General features: G+C 49.6%; 2 protein-coding genes across 5 annotated transcripts; one reads left to right on the top strand and one right to left on the bottom strand.

Annotated features, from left to right (window-relative positions):
• The first annotated feature begins 4,963 nt into the window (after nucleotides 1–4,963).
• LOC122614078 lies at nucleotides 4,964–6,816 on the top strand. Its single transcript, XM_043788550.1, has 2 exons — nucleotides 4,964–5,261; nucleotides 5,320–6,816. The coding sequence occupies exons 1-2, from the start codon at nucleotides 5,259–5,261 to the stop codon at nucleotides 6,691–6,693; spliced, it is 1,377 nt and encodes a 458-aa protein (XP_043644485.1). The 5' UTR covers nucleotides 4,964–5,258; the 3' UTR covers nucleotides 6,694–6,816.
• Nucleotides 6,817–9,289: 2,473 nt separating this feature from the next.
• Nucleotides 9,290–16,711, bottom strand: LOC122612100 (sphingomyelin phosphodiesterase). Of its 4 annotated transcripts, none has more exons than XM_043785487.1 (7): nucleotides 16,222–16,711; nucleotides 12,357–12,567; nucleotides 10,968–12,285; nucleotides 10,703–10,911; nucleotides 10,348–10,642; nucleotides 10,105–10,290; nucleotides 9,290–9,683 (listed from the first exon to the last, which is right to left on the bottom strand). In XM_043785487.1, exons 2-7 carry the CDS (start codon nucleotides 12,472–12,474, stop codon nucleotides 9,626–9,628), a joined length of 2,184 nt encoding a protein of 727 aa, XP_043641422.1. In that variant the 5' UTR covers nucleotides 12,475–12,567; nucleotides 16,222–16,711; the 3' UTR covers nucleotides 9,290–9,625. The 4 variants fall into 4 exon arrangements, with proteins under 4 accessions (XP_043641422.1, XP_043641420.1, XP_043641421.1 ...); XM_043785485.1 differs by lacking the exon at nucleotides 9,290–9,683 and adding an exon at nucleotides 9,711–9,881 and having other exon boundaries at nucleotides 16,208–16,711; XM_043785486.1 differs by lacking the exon at nucleotides 9,290–9,683 and adding an exon at nucleotides 9,711–9,881 and having other exon boundaries at nucleotides 16,215–16,711.
• Nucleotides 16,712–16,898: the final 187 nt, after the last annotated feature.

The raw sequence follows: 16,898 nt of genomic DNA, 5'->3' as shown, positions 1-16,898 counted from the left end.
CAAACGAAAACAATTTTGGGCCGCGCTGGCTGGCAAGTGGCAACATTTGTTGCTGCCGCCACCGCTGCTGCTGCCGCTGCTGCTGCTGCTGCGACAAATTGAATGAAATCACGGCAATTTGGAGTGGCATACATCGGCAGGCAACAGCTGCGACCAGACCGGACCAAAAGTCCGCTCCCAAATGGCCAGTCGCAAAAAGCATGGCACTGGGAATGGCCATGGATGTGGATGGGGATGTGGATGTGGATATAGATGGGAATGTGGGGGAGGGCAAACAGCGGAATGCTGTTGACGCATAATTGAATTATTAATTTTTATTTTAAACAACGAATGACACATTGTTGCTGCCGCCACTGCCGTGCCCCCGCTGCTGCTGCATATGCGTCACATGCGTCACTTGCCACTTGCCAATTGCCACTTGTGTGTTTATCTGGCGAGAGGCAGCGTGTATCGCTGCGATAAGGAAGTTGTTTGCTCAGCGGCAGTTCGGCAAACAAAATCAGAGCAATCCCGAGCAACCCACCACTACCACCACCACCACCATCGCCACCATCACCACCCACTTGATGCGTCCTCTAGGCCAGCAGGTCAGAATGAAGCTGTTTGTTTGGGCGACGGCTCCCTGTGTGCGGAAGGGGGGGGAGGGTTTCTGGCTGGGAGTAGCCAGATATGGGAATCGGCAACTGGGTGTCGGCAGATAACACTCCATGGATGGTAATGGCCTTGTAAACTGGCCACCCACTGGGCGGGTTATTAAGATGCCCTCTCCCGCTTCTTGTGCTTCTGCTCCCAGCTGCCTTTCCAGACAGCCGGAGACAGTTGCTCAGCGGTTGTCCTGTCCAGAGGCGAGGAGGCAAAGGACGCGCTAAAATTGTCGCCGTCAGCGGCAATCCGGCAGGCCTCTCTTGTCCTCTCCTGTCCTCTCCTGTCCTGTCCTGGTAGCTCCTGTCCTGGTCTGGTCTGTCGTGTCCTGGCCGGGACATGAAAAGCCAAAGCCAAAGCCAAAGCCAAAGCCAAGGAAGGACCTGCCTCGCTGCAAGCAAAGTGAAGAGCGCAAAAACGTGGACTGCAACTGAAGTGCGGACAATGCAGGGCGTTTTGAGGAGGCGGAGTGCTGCTGCTGCTGCTGCTGCTGCGTGACAGCAGCAATTACACAGTTGTGCTGATTTCTCAATAACTCACCACTGACAGCGCTTTATCAGCCATCTCCGAAATGGGAATTTGTCTTAAATTAGAAACAGCACTGACAGCAGCCACCAGCGGCAGTGGCAACCACTACTTGCAACAGCAGCAGCAGCAACAGCAGAAGTAGCAACATGCATGCAAACGAAGCTCTAGCCACAGCAGTCGCATGCCCCAAAGACACAAAAACTCCATAAGGATAATATGCGTATTTCTGTGTGCGTGTGTGTGTGTGTGTGTGTGGCAACTGGCAGCTCTCAGCCGCAGCAGCAGAAGCAGCAACAAAAGCAGCAACAGCAGTAGCAGAAGCAACAGCAGCCGCAACAACAACTAGCAAGAGTAACCGTTATTAAAGATTTTGAATACCTAATTATGAAAATGTCAGAAGCAAACGTTTTTTTGTTGCGCAGGGGGTGGCAAGGGGCGGCAGGGGGCGGAGCAATGACAGGAACGGGCGTAATCTCCGCCAGGACTCTTTCGGCTGTGTGGGTGCGAGGATGTGGCTGCCACAGCTTTGCTATGCCATAGTTGTTGTTAGCCGCAGCAGCAGCAGCAACGGCAGCAGCAGCAACATGAAGAACAAACTGTGTTTGTGATGTGCCTGGCAGCCAAACACGAGCTTCCTCATCTCGGCGGAGAGAGCAACAAAAACATGGAGGGGGGAGGGGGGGAGAGTGGGAAAATATGAAAAATTCCATTTTCATGTCACTCAATTGAATTTCCATTCAAACTGCTTTTTTCCTTGGCCAGATTCTCTGCGTTTTTTCCCACTGACTGACGGTGACGTCGAGCGCGGCGCTCTTCCATTTCCACTAGCCCCTTCCGTTTTCCCCCCCTTAGCCCACCTCCCCATTTTCATTTTGGCCCATTTTCCGCAAACAACACACACACACGCACACACACACAGGTTGGAATACGCAGGCATGCGGGCGGGCGTTTTGTATTTTTGGGCTTTCTAGCCAAATTAATTGCCTACGGATTTGTAGTTAGTTGCCATCGTCATCGCTTTTGTTGTTGCTGTCGAAAGCTCAAACACAAATACAGGCACAACAAATGCCTGCCACACACACACACTTATACACGCACACTCACACACACACGCGCGCACACAGAGAAAATCACAATGGTTTTGGCCAAAAGTCCTTTTTGCCTTGACTGCATTCGGGTTTATGGCAAAAATAAATAAATTTCGGGTTTATCTCAATGGCACACAAGTCATTTGCAGCTGAGATTTTTTTGCTCGCTTTCCTATCTCTACTACTATTTCCCCAGCCATCCAACCAGCCAACCAACCAACCAACCAGCCAAACAACCAACCTACATACATCGTTTTTTCGAACATCCCCATGCTCGTGATTATTTTTTTATTCGTCCTGCACTCCCCCCCCTGTGGTTGCTTTTTGATGCCAAAGGTGAGCACATGTGATGGTTCCGGGTTCCGGGTTACCTCCTCCTTTTTTCCGGGGGTGTGGGATGGCGAGTTGGAGCTGAGGTCTGTCGAGAACAATATGTCGGGAACAATTGAAGCATGATGTGGAGATCTGTGGACTTTGGACACGAGCTTACATCGGATTAACATTGTGCTCAAGGCGTTCGAGTCTGTCGAACTCGCATGCATTAGGTTCCTCGAGCGGGAACAACCGATTGTTGTGCCATAAAGCATCTGGAAATCAGCCAGCAACTGGATGGATCCGGGGGAACTTTGTCACATGGAAGGGCAACAGATGAACTGGCCGGCAGATGTGCTCAGATTGTAAAGAGGAAGATGCACATCGAAAGGACACTTTAAAAGGTTGTCGAATTAGCTTAAAAGCCTAAGCTTTTCAAAAATACATTTCAAACTACATATGTAGTTTTTGAATTTTTCACAATGCTTTGTTTGGAAACCCGGTGTAAAATGTATAAAAATAGTCAAAAACCTTCAGAAATAACTTGTTTGCATAGCTTAAAACCCAAACTAAATATTTCTAACGCAATACTGCAGATTTTGAAAAAATTGATTTTTGACCATTTTTTGAATTTTTGATAAGGGGTAACATCATCAAAATTTGCGAAAAATTGACAAAAAATAAAAATTTCAAATTCGAACACCAATCTATTAGGGGTGTGCTTACGAGCTAAACGAGCTATAACACTCATCTTTTGGACCATGAAATCGACTCTTTTGGCCAAAATAGCGGTTTTTTGGTTGACAAATAAAAGGGTCACCTCCACAACTTGGCCAAAAATAGTCACAAACCGTTGAAAATTACTTTTTTGCGCGTCTAATAACCCAAACTAAATATATCTAACGCAATCCAGGCGATTTTCAAAAATCCATTTTTGGCCAATTTTTGCATTTTTTATAAGGGGTACCATCATCAAATTTTGCAAAAAATGGACAAAAAATAAATCTTCCAAATTTGAATGCCAATCGATTGTGGATGTCATTGCGAGCTCAACGAGGTATAACACTCCTGATTTGGACCACAGGATCGATATTTTTGGCCAAAATAGCGATTTTTGCCCTATAAATTAGGAGTTTACTCTTTTTACTAAGCCAACAAGTATCTCAAAATTGTAAAAGTGACTGTTCCGCACAGCTAGAGATGCACAACAAATATCCTTAAGGTCAAACTTTGATCGCTTTTATGTTTTATAACGATCCCAAGAAGATGTTACTTTCATATTGGGCTTTTTATGTTTGTGGCTTTCGAAGGAATTATAAATAAATTGAATCGAAATATAGAACAAATTTATATCTTCCACACCTATTGTCTTCTTAACTTAGTTCACAAAGCTGAAGGAATGACGGCTTTGTGCAGCCATTTGTGTATTTATATGTATCTCTGTCACCAAGGAAACCTTATACAATTAGAGACCATCGCTATAGCCCAAGGCAACTCAGCTGACCCGAGCAGAACACCAGAATCTGTGCTCCCAGGACTCGCAGGACTCCAGACCCTCCGCAGCCACCACAAATAAGTGTCCTGCGATTTTTGGGCATGCACAATGGTTTACGAATGGGCACGGCACAGTGCCTGCTTTTGTTTAGTGGCCAGAAGCGATGCCAACTGCAGTCGCAGCCCACTTGCTCCTGCTAGTGCTTATGGCCAATACGCCCCACCGCCCACCGCCGCCCTCGTGCAGATTTATTTATAGAATTTAAATTTAAACAAAAGCGAGCGGCAGAGTGACCAATGCGACGACGGCGACGGCGGCGGCGGAGGCTGCTTTCCATGGCGCCTGCTCCTGACAAGCTGACAGGCCTGCTGAGCCTGCTGAACCTGCTGAGCCTGACTCTGGATGCCGGATCCTGGTACCAGGCGACATTTCCACTTGTCATGCTTTTGCTTGAGTAATTAAATAACAATTTCCCTCCGCGCTTTACACGCTGGCCGAAACAATGGCGCCCACGCCATTGACAGCCACTGGAAGTGACGTCGGATCGGGATCTGGTTGGCCAAAACCGGACGACAACTGCCTGAATACCTCGATGCGTGGCCATGAGAAAGGCGCCTTCGGGTGAAATGGAATGAAATGGCCACAAGTTGAGGCACCACCTGCATTCTGTGGCACTGGGTCGAGTTCAGCCGATTAGGAAGATAGTTAACCACTTGGGATTACAATATGGGGATGAAATGAAGTCAAAACCAATAACATATTAACATCTATTTCGTAAACTTACACACTTTGCAGCACTGGCTGTAAACTTTAATCGGAACTGTTACCTGGCAGCCCCGCCGCTGAAAGCACACTTCGCAGCAAGTTGGCAGCACCTGGTAATCATTTTGAAATGCAAAGTGCTCATATAAATCGTTGCTAGTGTTTATTTTTATTTCCAGGAATAGTGCGGCTTTCATTAAATCCGTTTTTGTATACAATCCTCTTCTATGGAATCGTAGCAACTCTACCTCGAGATTGACGCCATCATAGATCGCCTTCCGCCCCTCGTGATTGACAATCCCCACGTGGATTCCTTCTATCCGGACTCTTCAATCCCCACGTGGACTCCTTCTTCCCGGACTCTTCAATCCCCACGTGGACTCCTTCTATCCAGACTCTTCCATCCGAGGAGTTAGTTGCAAGAGCACGCAATGGCAAGAGTTGGCATAAGTCACATACATTCACACCTAACATATTGCCTCCACTTCGCAGTCCAAGCGCTTCTGGAACCGAAACCAGCGCTCGGTGTCCCTGCCCAGAAGCGAGTTGGTCGAAATAAACCCCATGGTGCCCGTCAGGAGCGGCGCAGCGGAGGGAGCAGCCGGACCATCCTCATCCGGACCGCGGATGACGGTGGAGACCCTGTTCCCCACAACTCCCTCGCCGGGAAACGGGATCACAAAGTTGGATGGAAGACCCACTTTGGGCGGAACTCTGAAGCAAAGCTCCACGTCTAAGTATTTGCCGAAGGTGACTGGTGCTCTACCCCCCACCAAGTCAGTTGGGACTTCGAGTAAGACGAGCAACAAGGAAAACCTGCATCATCGCAAGCCAGGGAGTCGCCACCTGGCTGCCACTTCCTTAAGACGCCCTCCGCAGATAGATGAGCTTGGTCTCAACTGGCGGAAATCCGTCCATGTCACCGTTCCCGCCCGGGAGAATCGTAGTAGCCCCCAGCTGACCAGTACACAAGTTGTCTCCACAAGTTCGATTGTCATTTCAAGCGACGACGACGATTGCCCCGATTCAAAACTGGCAAACCTTGGGAAAAAGATCCACACCCTCACAGGAAAGGCACCGAAAAAGGCTGCCAAAGATCACAGGGCAGGAATGGTTGCCCCTCCAGGCAGTCAAGGTACCAAGATCAAGGACACCAGCCAGCTGACCGATCCCAGGCGCAGCAAAGTGGGTGCAGGCGACTTCGTTTGCCATGAGAACCTGAAAGATAAGATCGCTGTGACGACGGTGATGCCCAAGTTCTTTGCCCTTTGGGACTCCTCTCAGTCGCCAGATTGCCAGCCGTCGACCAGTAAAGGCAAACCACCTCAGAACTCGAAGAGTCTGCCGTCCGGTTGCAAAGCTCCGCCGATCAAGGACGCGGACTTTCTCTTCATCGAGGACCTGGACAACAGGCGGGTGGTTGAAAACCTGATGCCCGAGATGCTGACGCCTCCGGCAGCCTCCTCTTTCCGGCCGCTGGAAAGGAATCCTCCGACTCGGGACTTGTCTTCCTTGATGGACGACGACGATCACTTCCCGCTGAGCATCTCCGCAGGTGAGAGCTCCGAAAGAGATCCATTGTGGGGCTCCACCTGCATTCGCTGGCAAGAAGGGAAGGAACAGCGCTGGGACAGCGCTTGGAGGAACAACGACCTGTGCGAGAGCGCCTTGCGGGAAGTCCCAGTGCCAGCAGCTCCTCCGGAGAGCGTGGAGAACTGGCGGGCCGTCGAGACCATCTGCATGCGAATGCGGGGCGTCGATGTGCCGGACAACCGGGGGTTTCTGGAGGAACCGCCCTCCTTCGATGAGCTGCTCGACGTGCTCGGCATCTGGGAGCAGGAGGCCCAGCAGGATGCCAAGAATTAGTTGCAGAGCAACTATTCCTCCCCAGAGATCTACATATATGAGAAGCATGCTGCGTAAAGAACGTGAACTCTAAATACCAAAGGTTTTTTTTTGAAGTAAACATTTTTAACTATTTTTTTTGAAGCGAGACATTTATTGTGTAATTTCTTGTGATTATCCGCTGAGCTATTCAATAGCTGTATTACCTGTGCATTTCTATGGCCAAAAACCAATATTGCCGCAAGAATTTGTGAAGTCTGCCATGTTAGGCAAATGTTTTAAACCATTTCTATCTCTCGCTCACTCCCAGCACTTTTGCCCAGCTTGTAACAATAAATAGTGAGTGCAGCTGCAGCAACAATGGCAGCAACGATGGGAAAAACAGCAATGGCATCAATTTTTTGTAACATGTTGCCAAACATGGCAAGCGACGAGACCACGCCCACAGCCTGGAGCAGAAGGACTCCGCCCGTTGCCACTGATACGGATACCAATGCCACTGGGCCAATGTTGCTGCTCCTGCTCCTGCTGCGGTGGCCACTTAAATGTCGTTATGTTGTCGGGTCACGCGCACTGCCTCCTGGCTCCCCCACATTCACATCCACACCCATATCCATGTCCATGTCCACATCCATAGCCTCGTCCTCGTGCTCGTCCATGACCATGTCCTTCGACCTCGTCCCTTTTTTTTCCGGCCAGCGGGGTCAGAGGGAAAAACAACTTTATTGCCGCAGCAATTATGCGTAGCTAATAAAAATGTGCGGAGGTGTTGGCAGCAGCGGGCGGTCGCCAAATCGGAAAATTGCTGGTGGAGGCAGAGGGGGAGTCCAATTTTCCTGGGGCAGGCAGCATCGACAGCGCAGCGATTTATGCAAGCGCGAATAATTAATGCGCTGATTTATTTAAAAACGTGTTTTGGCATTCAAATGAAGGCGCCCATTTCTAAAGCGCACCGCTCTTTGCTCCATTAACCCACTGCAAATTGGCAGAAAACTGTGGAAGTGGCCAAAAGTGCTACGAAAGTTCGCAGGACATTACAATTTTCAGCCATTTTAAGTCGCAGCATTTGAGTGGCTCAGTTGGGGCATTAATGGGTTAACATGTGTGAATTCTCGCGCTTTGTCGAAATGCAAATTTATTTGCCAGCTTTTGACAGCAGCAACAATCGCATAACCAAAACAAACAAGGCCAACGCGAAAAAATACGGAAAATACGGCTGAAAAAATTGGCAAAAGAAGGAAAATCAAATATGTTAAGCGGCATTTAAGCGAATGTGCCTGCCACATGAGATAATGCCACGCCCCCTCCATCCCCCGTCTGTTTGTATATTTTTCTAAAAATTTGCAGGCACTGCATTGTTGTACTTTTGCCTGTTTTGGGTCCCTGTTTGTTTGTCTTTTTGTTTGTTTGTTTGTTTGCGGCACACACACATGTGCGGTTCCCAGCGGCGGGGGCGCCCAAAAGTATGCAAGGCAGCCGAACAGGAGGCAAATCAGGAAAAAAGGAAGGCGGCGCACGCCACTCGTGGGTGTAATGGTGTGCGGAGTGTGGAGTGTGGTGTGCGGAGTGTGGGGCTGCATGCTTCGCCGGAGATGTGGGAAATGTAAACGGAATTGTTTTGCTCGATGCTGCCCGCTTGTGCTCGTAGCTGCGAGTGTGTGTGTGTGTGTGTGTGGGGAGTGGGTGGGTGAGTGTGGGAAAACGTGCGGGTGTGTGTGTGACAAAGGGATAATGACTGGCAGCCAGGATAACCCTCGCCACCCCCATCCCCCTGCCCCGCACACACACATCTCGCGCTGCGTGTCTTATCACCAATGAAGGAAAACACGCACGGCCGCTCAACAAGCTCAAGGCAACGGCCAACAGGGCGTATTGACAACGACTAGGATACGCCGAGCCCGCCAATTCCCCTTCGTCGCCATTGGTGCCCGAGTTTGCTCAAAGGACTAGCGTCGCTTTATCCTGCAGGGCAGGGATTCGATATTTCAAGGGGAGTCAAAGGGGAGTGCATTGCGAGCAGGTAATCGTGACTATTTCAGCACATTCTGCGCCACTCGATAAGCTTTCAGTTGGGAACTCAAACAATGCGAGTTTGTTATGCCTTAATTGATGTTGTTACATGTCCAGAGACTCTACATTAATTAATACTTAATACATATCCATGAAAGTACTTGCAATGCAATGTTTAGTTTATAACGAATTTCCTTTTGAAACAATTATGAGTGTATATTTTCCTTTGTTCGGATTTTTATTCATTACCATTACATTATTTTATTACCTTAATTACTAATTATCCATTCGCATTGCTCGTTATCAATTGCTTTGCTTTTCAATTTTCCCGCGCAGCTTCGATACATTACGTCGATTACAGATAGCCACCGCCTGTTATCGATGCGCACTACGTAACGTAACACTGCTGTCTGCTGTTACGTCGCTGTTAAAAGCAGTGATGTAAGACGCATGAAAGTGCCTCAAAGCGCCGGTAAATTTAAATTCAAATTTGATTTCAAAGCTTAAGAAATTATGCTGTTTTATTATAGAAAACAAAGCCGAAAAAACAAAAGTATATTGTTTTATAAAAATAATTGCACTTTATTTATGTTAAGAGCTAGATTAGCATTACAGTTAGGTGTCTAAAAGGTAATTTGTTCAACAATTTCCATTGCGTAGAGGGGCGCAACCAACCACGCCCACAAATGCTGCGTGGTGGGCAACAGCATCGACTCGACTACAGTTAAATGACTATTCTTCACTGACTCAGTTTCCGAGGGGCGCTTGTAAGGTTTCAAGGCGGGCAGTATTGGGACATCATTGCGTAAACGCTAACGTACACTAAACAAATGGTTTTAAGCACTAGTTATCACATAGTAAACTTATGGGGTAGGAGTTTTCCCTCGTTGCGATTGCATTGACTTGCAGTTGGCGGACCTCAAACGATCGACTCGGCTGGGTATCAGCGATATCCGAGCAGGTATTTGGGCAGGTAAGTGATGGAGGACAGGAGGCTATAGCTTTTGGGCAGAACAAAGAGTTGCGGGTGAGTGTGTAGGTTATTTATTGTTATGGGCTCTACAGAATCTGGCCACCAGTGAAATGTACAGAGTCCTTATTCCTTAGTAAATCAACCACCAACGTTTACAATCACCACATCGAGAGGGCCATAGCCGTCGGTGGTGGTGGCCGCCGGCACTTCAGTCCGCTCCTCGGCGCTGTTCGATCGAAAGTTGTTAGGTTTTAGTTGTTGCATGGACCACACCAGTGCGAAAAATAAAATGTGTTATTATGCAGTAATAGTGTGTTTTGAAAATGCGGCATGGCGAACAAACAACTACAAATATCTGATGGCTTAAGCAAAGTGATTGGTTACAATTACAAGTCGAGTTACACCGACACCACAGCACACCACACATAGTTGAAACAAACAGTGCTTACGAATTGGTCAATCCCTTGTAGAACCAGGACTTCCAGGACTTGGACGACTCCTCGTCGATCTTCGACTCGACCTCGGCACAGAAGTGCTTCCGGTCGTGGGAACGCCCACTTCGGCAGTCGCAGATGAGCCGCTTCTTGCACTCCGCATCGCAGGTGGGACGCGCCGGGGAGTTCTTCCAGTAATATCTGAAAGGAGGACCCGAAACCTTGTAGAATTGTTGCTTTCGGAGCAATGAAACCTACTTGTAGTACAGCTCGAAGAGCTCCTGATTGTTGGTCAGCTCGTTGAGCAGGTTGTTCCAGTCACTGGGACGCAGCGCCTTCATGTTGTACGCCGCCCGGGCCGTGTAGAGCTTATACCAAATGGGGTAGCCGTACAGATTGGCCTCCTTGAGATTCATTATCCAGGACTCGTGGTCGATGACCAGGCGCGTCGTCGCATCGTGGTCGCCATCCACGTAGTAGATTCGGTAGCCAGGATTCAGATCGTAGTACGGCGACACAGAGGGTCCAATGTACGCAATGCCGTTCGGATGGTCTGAAAACGGGGAATACATGAGGATGCTTAGATAGATAGCTCCGAAGGATAGGGACTTACTCAGGTCGTGGGGATCGTAGAACATTTCGAACTCGTCGTAGTGCGTGTGTCCATAGAACTGGGCAGTCACCGTGCTCTCGTAGCGCGAAATGATCTTGTAGAAGTTGCGCGACCAGACCTTCAGGCAATCCGAATGTCCTGGCGGAATGTGGCCTATGACGTGCACCTTTTCGTTGGAGAACTCCGCACTTTGCAGCTCGTAGATGAACCTGGACGGTAAATATTTAATTGAGATATAGTTCTTATTTCCATCGGTTTTCCTTACCACTGCAGCTCGGTGGCGGGATCCGTGGAGTTGAGCAGCAGCCACCAGTTCTTGTTGTTGCAGTAGTTCATGTTCAGCGAGATGATCCTGAATCCAGGTCGCACCAGCACCGAGTAGAAGGCACCGCGCCGCACCGTGTGGGTCACACTTTGGGGCAGCCAGCGGCGCCACTGGATGTCCAGCTCGTCGTAGAGCCAACTGATGGAGATGTCCACCTGGTTGACGTAGGGCGGCGGAAAGCTGTTCACCGGAGCGCTCTCGTGGTTGCCCAGAGCGGGGAAGATGGGCACTCCGGGGAACATGTCGACCATCTGCTTCACGGTGTCCTTGATGATGGCCAGGTTCTCCTCCTTGGTCTGGTTCCACACGTCGTGCGGCGGCAGGTCGCCCGTCCACAGGATGTAGTCGATGTCCTTGTGGGTCTCCGCTATGTGCGCCAGCATGTGGTCCACCGTCCGCTTGGGCGTGTCGCACTTCCGGTAGTCGCCCCACTTCCCTGCAGCCGCATTGGGCGTGGCAGGACGCCCGCTGCTCAGTCGGCAGCACAGCGGCTCGTTGCAGTCCGCATTGGAGCCCTCCGCGTAGTGGGGATCGTAGTGGGTGTCGGAGATGTGCAGGACCTTGAAGAAGGGCGCCGCCTCCATGGGAATGGGCAGATCTGCGAGGCGCGGCGGCTTGGGCACTGGCGGGAATATGACCTCCCACTCGTGGTAGGGATTGTACACGTCGGCGCAGCCATCGCCAATGACAAAGCTGCAGAGCTCATCGGGACTGAGGTTCACCCGCTTCAGCACGTAGATCAACTCGCTGCCGAAGAGCTGGGCCACGCCCTGGCAGACGCGGGCACTCTGGATGTTCAGGTTGGTGCAGTAGTCCGTGATCATGCGGATCAGCTCCGCATCCGTCTTGCCGGACTGGATCTGGTGCTGCAGCATGCCGGCTCCCGCTCTGCAGGCGGTGCAGGTCACCTTGGACATCACGCTGTTCTCGATCTCGAAGGCCACCTGCTTGAGGTTCAGCAGCTTGAGGGCCTTGTCCACGAACGGTGGGTACACGAGGCCATCTCCGCCGGCCACATCGTACCACAGCATCCTGGAGCTGGCGGTCTGGTTGTGCCGGATGCTGACCAGCCGCTGCAGGAACTCCGCGTCCGTGCCGTCCGAGGAGAGGACGCGGTGCGTGCGGTTCGGATGGAGCACTGGCTCCAGGTGCGGCTGGATGCTGCGCGGCTGCTCCTCAATCACCCAGCTCTCCATCTCCGGCTGCGTCCAGTTGATCTGCGGCTTGATGTGCGTGAACAGGAAGGGCAGGGCTCCAACTGCGGCGGCGGGTGGGAGGTCTCAGTTAGACACTGACTTCATTTCCATTTATTTCCATTCATTTACTCACCTTCTGCCAGTGGGAGCACGGCTGTGAGTGCCAGGATGAGCCAGCATTTTCCCCCGGGACTGGAACTGGCCATGGGATTGGGACTGGGACTCGGCCACGGCGGCTGTTGCTGTGTCATAATGTGGATAATGTGGGGACTTGCGGACTTCGCTACGCCAGGTTCGACGGTTCAACCAGGTGTGGTGGACTGGAGTGGAGTGTGCTGCTTGACCTACATAGCCGGGTTTACCCGGAAAAAGAAAACAATAATATTAAGAGACAGCCACAGCCAGTTGGAGTTGGAGGTGGAGTTGGAGAGTCGAGAGTCATTATCTGGTGGAACGAGTTCCATTACGCCGCCTTTGTAGGCAGGAGTAGGAGTATGTTCATCAACGGTGTGGTATGTCATCAGCGTTTTCGGCTGTCGTTGTTTTGGCTGTCGGCGTGAAGTTTCTTTCGCTGCCTGCCTGATTAATGGGTAGCATCATAAACATTTATGTAATGCAGGGGACAGGCTCTCAAGTAAACCGGCTGCCATAACTCTTTTATAGCTACGCGTTTGCGTGTTTACCCCCTGGCAGCTCAATGGAAATATTTGCCAAGTTTTTGCAAGACTTTTCCAGAAGGCATGGCCATGTGTATTCTATGCTTTTGCCCATGGAAAATCCATCAGCCTTTGCACGCCAAAAGTCAGCATGATTTGTACCGAGTTATTACATCTGCGACTGAGCCAAACCTGTTTGCGAGTCCTGCTCATTTATTCAGCCGTAAAGGTATCTCCTCCATGCAGACCATAAAGTGCCCCTTGGCTTTTGTCGCATTACGTTGCCTGGCCACAAATCCTATTGCCCCTTGCCAACTAACTCCCCCCCTTCACTGCCAGTTGACCCTTCCGCTGGCTCGTCACTGGGGATTCCAAATCTGAATTTCAATTTGTGTGCTGCTGGTGTTCGTCGCTTTCATCAACATTTGACAGCACTTAAAATCTCGTTAGCTGTAATGGCAGACGTGTTTGGACGCCCACAACACAGCAGCAACATTCACAAACAGCAGCGACATCCACAGCACAGCAGCAACATTCACAACATCCACAAACAGAAGCCAACAGGAGCAAACAGGACAAATCGACAAAGTCGGCCAATCGGGGAATGCATCCGCATCCACATTAGATGGAATTGTGGCGGCGCTTCATTCGGATTGACAGATACATTTGCCGGCGACTCTTGTTTGCTGTATTTATAATATCAGCTTATAGCGGGTGTTGTTGCCACTTCACAGAATCACAGCATCACAACCCACTCACTGATTTCTGAGATGGCCTTATCAGGTCGCCTTATCAGTTAGCCTTATCAGCATCTGTTGCCCAGATGCCAGATGTAGTTGGTTGAAGAGCTTGTGTACTCTATTTGCCCAGAAGTTTTTGCTTTTCGCTGGCGCTGCGCTATCAAGCTGCAGTTGTTTTTGGAGGAAATGGCTTTATCAGTGTGAAGTAAATAGCACGCAGTATAAATAAGTATGTTTACCCCCCAACAGGATTTAAACAACGAAATGGTTTAGATAAGCTGCTGAGGTATTGAATTTATTTGTTGCGAATAAACTTGTAAGCGTTAAATTAAACACTTGTGCAACGATTTCTTGTGAATACTATGCTTAGTTTACTTTGGCAGCCACAGCTTTATGCGACATTTAAGGAATTTAATTATTATTGGCGTTCAACAAAACACTTCAAGAGGCGTCTTTGACCCTGGGTCATCTCTCGAGGCATCCAGTGGATGGTTCACCCAGGCAAACACACATTTGTATCACATGACACGGCCACAAAGTAACAATCAAGTGCGAGTAAACAAAACAACTAAAGCCAATTGATTTGCTCGTGGCGGCGGCTTTCTGGGAGCTTCGTGCTTTGTGGGGGGCCAAACCCACACCCACATCCACATCCACACCCACATTATGCGCCCCACTCAATGCCGTCCAATTGGCATGGCCACAACAAATCGGCCGACCATGCCTGCTCATACATTATCCGTGATCCGTGAGCTGCAGCTGGAGATGGAGCTGGAGCCAGACAGTCGGATGGATAGACAGCCGGACGACGGACGACGGACAAGTGTCGCACGAAGGTACATTGCCCCTGGACGAGCAGAGAAATCGCCGGCGTCTGGTAATAGGTGCAAACAGGGTGCAAACACTTTTCATTTGTCGCGGTGCCTCGAGCGAAAATCGAAAGTGCTTCTCTAGGGCGCTAAACTGAGCTTGGTCGCAGTAAAACTGCATTATTAACACTTTGATGCAGAGGGCGGGAAAACTCGTTTCGCGGACAAGGTTAACCGAGGACAACACTAATTTCCAGCTGAATGCAGGTCAAGTTACAGCCATCAAAAAGGCATTACAAAACTATCAAACGCTCGAAAGCCAGACTCTTTGACTCTTTGACTCTTCGGCCAACCGGTTTCATCGGGCATATTTACTACACCTGCAGCACGTGCTCAGCACAATGGATTTGTATTTTGGATTTTTGGCACACACCATCCACACAACACACACCACACACCATCTGCGGCTGACCCCAACCGTTCTGCTGTCCAGCTTTCTCATTCACAGCTTTTTGGGGGTTAGCCCCATTCATTTTGGGCTCGATGGCTCGATTGCCGGGAGAAAAGGGCCGCAACGGGAAAAAATGTGTGCGCGCCCGAAAAACTTTCACTTTCTTTAGAAATTATTTTTGATAATATAATTTCTTCGCTCGCCCCCTTTTGTTATGTCGGAAACACTCGGCATGTGCTAAATGGAGTGGGTCCCACGCCCATACCATTTACCACCTACCACCTCAATCTGAATCTGAATAGTAATCTCCCAGAGCTCGACGCACTGCGTCCAACTGGTTGATTTGGCGGTTAGAGTCTATTGTATAATGCTGCAGTCGCGGTCACGCTGCATGTAATGTCTTAATGGACATTTCTGGTTTTATAATAATTAGGAAAGACATGGAAGATGAAAACGAAAGTGAGTTTCTTTTCTTTCCCTTGGAAATCTCGTGGCTAATTTCCCAAGAGTGATTGACAGCTCTTAATTGATTTCACAAAAGAAAGCTTCGATCGGCAGAATGTGGCCCAGAATTGGCCCATTTAACCCGAGGCACGGATGACTTTACACAAATGAATTGCTATTTAAGGCACGTAGGTGCTAGAAAAATGACTTATTCCGATCTCCCTCCACTTCCCTCCAATCGAAGACATTTCGATCTTCCACGGACTTGGTATTCATGGTCAAGCTTTGGGGAGTGCGTGTGGCTGGTTTGCCATTCGTATGGACGAGGTGGTGGTCAGTGGTCAGTGGCCAGGGGAACAGCCTCGTCATGCCCAAATACTGGCCCATTTATTTGCTTTTGTGGCCCGAACACTTTGGTTAGCGGGGGCTAATTAAACATGCAGCCACATAGCCAGCCACTCATCACATCGCCACCTCGAATAGCTCGCGTACAGCAAACTGCACGCAAATAGAAACGGAGAACAGAACGCCAGAATGCCAGAGCCAAACGAAAGCGCAAAGAAGCGCGTAACCAGAAGTTCGCACTTGGATGGATCTCAGCCTTATACGAGTATGTAAGTCTGTGGAATGGTGAGGTGAGTGCTGGGGATCCTTAGAATGGGCTGCGAAAAGTGAAACAAGGCGGGGATTTCGCAAGACGGTCTGCGCATGCGTGACAAGTTAAGAAACTCAAAGTGAAATGCGCAAACGTGTTTTTCCGCTGACGAAATGTGTAGCAGTGCAGCGGCGTAGAAAAGCGGGCAACTGGTTTCGGATCGAAGTGAGTTTGAGCCAAACCAAACCGAACCAAAACACGGAGCAAAACAGAAACTTCGCATATTTACCATTTACCATTTACCTCTTCGAAAAGCGCTCGAAAATGCACAATCGATCCGAAAGGGGCACTTTTTGGGCCGAACTTTCGTTCTTGACCCACAACGAACCCGCCTTTGTTCTTTCGATTTCTGTTTTCTTGAATTCTCGATTTCTTGATTTCTTGATTTGTAGCGCGGCTCTTTCCCTTTTTGTTGTGCGTTTTCTTCGGCGACTGCCACTTTTTCTTTCCTTCAGTTACACTATTTATAGGCAACAATATTGTGCCATAACTCGCAGCTCTCTGCTCCGGTGACTGGCCTCATTTATTTGCGATTCATTTGTTTGGCTCACGACTTTTACAGTCCGAATTATAATCTCTTCTTTTTTATTTCTTTTTTTCGGTACGCCATGCACTCCACACTTGTCGCTTTTTCGGTTTCTTCTGCCTGCCGCCGAAGATTTCACCCGCCGCACTGAAGAATTCGCGTTCCACCGCCCAAAACAATCCGCAATCCAACCGCTCGCCGCGAACCGCCGACACTGAATGCCAGAAGACGACGACGAAGACGCAGCTTTGAGTCGAGCTTCGGGCTCCAAAAGTTCATGGGAAGAGAGCCGAAGAGAGAAAATGGGAGAGAGCTTTCGCCCATAGCTGGGCTTGGGGCCTGGCGTGCCCGACATTTGGCAATTAACTACTCATCTCTCAGCAGATCTGTTACC

This window comes from Drosophila teissieri, chromosome 2R (genome assembly GCF_016746235.2).
Source record: "Drosophila teissieri strain GT53w chromosome 2R, Prin_Dtei_1.1, whole genome shotgun sequence".
Lineage (NCBI taxonomy): Eukaryota > Metazoa > Arthropoda > Insecta > Diptera > Drosophilidae > Drosophila > Drosophila teissieri.
This window is presented reverse-complemented; position numbering and strand designations above follow the sequence as displayed.